This window comes from Hyperoodon ampullatus, assembly GCF_949752795.1.
Source record: "Hyperoodon ampullatus genome assembly, chromosome: 1".
NCBI lineage: Eukaryota > Metazoa > Chordata > Mammalia > Artiodactyla > Ziphiidae > Hyperoodon > Hyperoodon ampullatus.
Window position 1 is genome coordinate 203955383 of NC_136914.1, and position 6000 is coordinate 203961382.

Consider the following 6000-nt stretch of genomic DNA (forward strand, 5'->3'; position numbering starts at 1 on the left):
AATAGTCTGGTCAGTGACTCAGGCTGAGGAAATCAGAAGGCAATTTCCAGGGACCGCTGTGCAAACCCCCAAGTCAGAAGTCCTAACAACACTGCTCTAATTCACTGTCTCCACTGGCGATTAACTCATGCTGGCCTCGGAATATCTCTTTGGAAAATGCAGCAGCTGGCGCTTATATTTCTGGAGCTGGAACCGGTCTCCTATGACATCAAATAAGTTTATTTTTCCCTTCCCTTCGCCTCCCCTCTGTCTGCCACCACACATGGTGATTCCAATCCTGATTGGTCCCCCCAAACCCTCACTCGGCTCTAAAGAGGGCCATGATAAATGGCTGGCTGTGCTCCCTCTTCCAACAGCCTTGAAGGATGTGGTCGGTTGTTCCATAAGTAGGAATCCTTGTCAGACCTGTGAATCACCCCTAGATCACTTCCCTCCTTGGAGAAGAAGAAACTGTTCTTGCGTGTGAGAGACAGACAGAGACAGAGAGAAAGAAAGCAGGCAAGAGTGCTAACCCATGTGTGGCACTGACCTTGGGGCTAGGATACTATTTGACCTTGCCCTTACCTGCAGCACCTCTCTACTCCTCTCCCCCAACACAAGTTCCTTCCCTTCTCCTTCCCAGCCTACCAGGCAGCCATCACTAGGGCAGCTCCAAGAAGCTCTCCAGGTCTGAACAGCTGCTCCTCATTTATGTGCTTCTCTCCTATGTTGGGTGTTTTCCACGAGGCATGTAGCCCACTTTCCCATCAGACTATGAACAGCTGGGCCTTCCTTTTTTGCCTTAGTCTTTCCTTCTCTCACAGCTTCACCTATTAGATCCAAAATGTACTCAAGTGTTTTGGTGATAAGGAGGACCAGATGGAAGCTAGTATATGTTGAGTACCCATGATGGGGGCCAGGTACTAAGTAGAAGCTTTGCCCCAAATGATCTGACCAACTTCCCCAAATCCCTGTGAGGTTACAGGTGAGGAAACAGACCCACAGTGACTGGCTGCAGGTTGCACACCTAGGAAGAGTCAGAGGTGGGGTTCAAACCCTGATCTGCCCACCACCACTCATTCCACAGTGGGACTGGCCTGAGAAGATCCTTTCCGTACTGCAGCTGCAGCCCCTTCCTCTCATGGGGCTGGATCCACAGTCTAAGGGCTTAAGAAAAAATGAAGGGCAGAGAAAAGAATGGGTCTGGGGCCAATTCCTAAAAATGTAGCTCCCAGGACCAAGACCAAAACCTGCAATGCTCTAAACACACAGGAGAATGTATTATTTTCACAGAGTGGATCCTTCATTTATCACCTCAAGCATCACTGGGGAGCAGATATCATCTTGGATTTGTTCCCCTCCCCCTGCCTCACAGTGACCTCCTCCATCACCTGTCACACACTCACCTCCAGGACACAAGGTGAAGAACGTCCCACACAGTGAGCCAGTCCTCAAATACCACGTGGCATTGCTGTCTCATCATGTAAACCTGAGCCTGGTCTCCCCAACCAGACTCCAGTGGAGGAGAAGGGCCTCACTGTAGGTTCATAGCTTCCTCTGGAGGTAAAGTGACCTGAGTTGACCCAGATCTGCCTTGTACTAACTGGGAGACCTTGAGCAACCTCTAACCTCTCCGTTCACCCATCTGTATAAAGGAATCAAAGACATTCGACGAACTGTAGGAATTACATGAAATCATGCACGTTAAGCATTTGGCACCATCGATGGTAACTGCTAACACTGGCTATTATTTGCATTCCCTGAAGAGTCCTGTAGAGGATCAGAACATTCATGCCTGATATTTGTCTGAAATAAACAATCAGGAAAGGAAAAGACCGTGAAAGCACAACGCCTCCCAAATCCAAACACATAATTTCTTTTTTGTTGTAGATGCACGAGCTCCTCTCCAACACCAAATGACTTGACATACACCTACACATGCTTGTGGGTACAAAGGATTACGTGAACTGGAACTCACATCCTTATGGAAAGTTTTCAAAGGTATCTGCAGTTTGCAACCAGCATCATCAGGATCATTTGAAAGACAAGTGGTCTGAGGCCAAAGACAGTTTACCTAAAGGTCTCCCCAGGGGCAGCTCATAAAAGCTAAGAGAGGAGCCCAGCTCCAAACAGGGAGCCTGGCCTAAGCAGCAGCTGCCCATCTTCCCCAAGCCCACCCCAAGCAGGGGCTTGACAGAGGGGAAGGAAGCCAAGGGCTGACAGCACCACTCAAATGATGGAGGTCACTTGCCTGACTTTCATAAACAGACCAAAACACAAGACCCTCAGTGTCCAGGCAGCTCCCCCACATCACGGGGACAAGCATGCCTTTGGCTGGATGTCCTGAGAAGACCTTTGCAGTATGTTCCCAGCATTCTGGGGCCAGCAGGGCCCCTCCTGCTTGGGCCCCAGGCCTCTCATCAGCTAGCTCCAGCTAATGTGCATGTCCCATAAAGCGGCTCTGCTCTGCAATTTGCCAAACCGCAGACTCAGAATTCACCATCAGTGGAGGAGAGGCGGGAAGAAGGCATGCTTCTTCAGCATAGAGGGCTTCCAGAACATACGTGACTTGGGCGCAGTGTGTCCTGCCAGCTACCCACACCAGCGCGCCTTACCCAGAACACCTGACCTTCTGGTGTGTGGTGTCCACCACGTAAAGGTCGAGAGAGGAGGCGATCCTAAACTTCAGAGGCACAGCCTCCCCAGCATGCTCCTCCTGCCCTGTTGGCCCTGCCGACACTTTCTATTATTGGCCCCCTCTCCTTATGTTATGCACTGATGCCCCCAATGTGCACGAACCTCTTGCTATCACCAGATATTTGGGCTCGTCAACCCCAATCAGCCTTTTACGGTATTTCAATGAACCCAACCCACGACATGGGCAGAAGGCCAGTTAGACCCAGGTGCTGTGACTAGCTGTGTCACAAGTGACTTTACCCCATCTGGTTCTCAGTTTCCTCATCTGTAAAAATGAGGGGGTGGAGACTCATGAGTCCTCAGGTCCCTGCCGGCTCCACAATTCCATAACACACAATACTCTCTCCTTTAACTGTTTTCCACAACCTGGGTTCAGGGCTCTGTATGGCCCCATCTGCTCAGTGACATCACTCCCGGCCCAAACATAATGTCATTGATTCTTACACGGGAAGCGGAGACGTCCCAGAAAACACTGTCCATAAAAAGGGAGGAAATGATCATTTTGAGGGAATTGGACAGGACTTCTTTTGTATTTTTCCCACAGAACAAGTTGTTATCAATCTTAAAACCCGAAACCTTTCTTCCTTCTTGCCAGACCATTAATAGCAGCTTTTCAAAAGTGCTTTCTTAGTCAGAATCACGCCAAGCTACCATTTAATGAGTGCTTGTTTTGTGCCAGGAACTGCGCTAAGTGCTTTGCATGTATGATCTCATTTAATTCTCCAGACAACCCTCTGAAGTAGATACTATTATTATACTCACTTTAAAAATGAGGAAACTGAGGCCCACGGAGGTTAAATAATTTGCCCAAAGCTGCATAGCTAGTCAGTATCTGAGCCAGGCTTTGAACAAGAGCCTGTAACTCAGAGCCTCAGCACTAACCACCTCTCAACACTGTCTGCATCGGCACCCCCCCACCCCAACCGTCGCTTTAGCAGCGCTCCTGACCAGGAGTACATCCTACATCTGTAATCTTGGACATCGTTGGTCAAAGCTAAGATTTGATGTTTCACCTAAAATCCTGAGCCGGCACCTGCCTGGGTCTCAGAACAGAGTGCCATCTGTTGAAAGCAGTGCCTACCTTAACTGAGGACTAGAAAAGAGCCCCTGGGGGCTTCCCTGGTGGCGCAGTGGTTGAGAATCTGCCTGCCAATGCAGGGGACACAGGTTCGAGCCCTGGTCTGGGAAGATCCCACATACCGCGAAGCAACTAGGCCCGTGAGCCACAACTACTGAGCCCGCGCGTCTGGAGCCTGTGCTCTGCAACAATAGAGGCCGCGATAGTGAGAGGCCTGTGCACCACGATGAAGAGTGGCCCCTGCTTGCTGCAACTAGAGAAAGCCCTCGCACAGAAACGAAGACCCAACACAGCCAAAAAAAAAAAAAAAAAAAGAATAATAAGAAAACCAAATGACATTCAAAATGTTTATTTTAAAAGTTCAGGACAAAAAAAAAAAGAAAAGAACCCCTAAACCCCTAAAACTTAGCCTGCAACATTTGAGAAAACAACTTAGGAAGGCTGACATCGTAATAAGTGCTGGGATGTACAAATGGACATCTGTCCCCAGGGGAGGGTGACCACATGGTGACCCAAGTCCTCCAATAAGAGCTTTCTTGAAATGGCAGGGCAAGATGCTTGCTGAGCCAGTAACACAAAAGGAACAGCTCTCCCACCAGCACCCACGTCTCTGTCCCATCAGGAACCAGACTCCTTGGTTTACCTCCTACCCAACCTGAGCCCAGGCCCATTTATTCTACTATAAAGAAACCCAAAGATCAGAGCCATTGGGGATAAAGACAGAAAGAGTAGCCTGAGGCTGACATTTGCACAAATCCCAGTCCCCTTCCAACAAGGAAATAAAAGGAATTTCAGAGATCAATGTGCTGTCCAGGACAGCAACCAACAGACTGTTTTAATTGTTAAAATTAATGCTTTGAGCATTCTAAATGCTCCTTTAAATGACTAATTTGCAAATAAGATGCAGTCCTCCGGCTTTGGATGCCCTGCTGTCTGTCTCTTCTATCTCAAGAACAGGAGCAAAGCCGCTAGGACTGGCATTCTCAGGCGTCAAGGACACAGTTTACTTCCTAAGGTGGGAAGGATGGGAAGACAGGAGGGGCTGAGATGAAAGGCGGACGCATCCCACAGGCCAGGAGCTCGGCTCAATCAACCTTAGCCCCTTCTCATTAAGTTTGGAGAAGGAAGGGGGAGGGGCAGCCGGCTGTTCCTCGGAGACCACAGCAAACATTTGCCTCCTCGTGTCTGGAGATGGAGCATCACTTAAGAGGAAATGAACCCAGTTAAGGGTCATGTCCAGAGGAGGGATAAAAGGAAAAGCCACAATTCTCCTCACACCGACGGACACAAGGACTTTAAGAAGGAAATCAAAGCTCAGGGCTGAAGGTGGAGGTGCAGCAGGGGTGCGGCGTCATCCCTCTGCCCCCAGACCCAGGCCTAGGGAGGCAGAGAACGGAGCAAAAGTGGGAGGCTCGCGTGAGGCTTCCTTCCCCAGGTCAAGCCTCTGAAAGCATCTCGGTCTGTGTGAGCGTGAATGACCCGAGTCCCCAGGGAGGGCCGGGAAGATGCTCTTTCCCAACGGAGCTTCCCAGCGAGGGTTTGACGAACGCTCCCCCCACCATCCTTCAAAGCTCAGGCGGACAGATGACTTCACCGTTGTAACAGACAAGGGCAGCCACTTGCCAATTCCAATGCCAAAAAAAGAAAACGGGCGTGGGGGGAGTGGAGGAAGGTCAGAAAAGGCTTCCCTGGAGATCACAGCCCTGCGAAGAAACTCCACCGCCGAGGGCTGCCCCGTGGGCACTTAGCCCCGGGACTCAACAGCGCGGGTAGGGCAAGGGGCCACCCAGGGCCCTCGGGAGTTCCTGGCCAGCCCCCCGCGGGGGTCTTAGGGGCGATACTCACATAGTGCTTGGAGGGGTTCCTCCGTTTCTCCACGTCCACCACGGTGGCATCTTGCACGCAGTAGGCGAGCATCTTCCCCCACAAAGCGAGTGGCGCCCCCCGGCGGCGTCACCTTCTCATCTTGGTCGAGCTCCGGCTCCTTCTCCCGCTTCCCAGGTCCCCGGCGCCCCCGCCACCCGGGTCCGGCGCGCCGCTGCCCGGGCTCCCGGCGCCCTCAGGTACGGCCGCGGAGCGGGGACGGTCCGGAGGGGCCGCGGACTCCGTACGCCCGGGCGGCTCCCCGTGGGCCTGCCGCGCGCCCCTTCCCTCCAGCGCCGCCTCCGCCGCTCTCCGGCTCGCCCGCCAGCTCTCTCCGCCGCCCGGTGGGTCCGGCGGGAACTGGCGGAGCAGAGGAGGGGCGG

General features: G+C 52.1%; 1 protein-coding gene across 3 annotated transcripts in view; it reads right to left on the reverse strand.

The window, feature by feature from the left end:
- Nucleotides 1-5671, reverse strand: part of SH3PXD2A (SH3 and PX domains 2A) — a gene marked incomplete at its 5' end in the record, with an annotated part of 237019 nt that extends 231348 nt beyond the window's left edge. For all 3 annotated transcript variants that reach the window (XM_079715283.1, XM_079715284.1, XM_079715282.1), the window contains one exon: nucleotides 5600-5671. In XM_079715283.1, the coding sequence (XP_079571409.1) occupies nucleotides 5600-5671 (72 nt within the window). The remainder of the gene's footprint in view (nucleotides 1-5599) is intronic.
- Nucleotides 5672-6000: the final 329 nt, after the last annotated feature.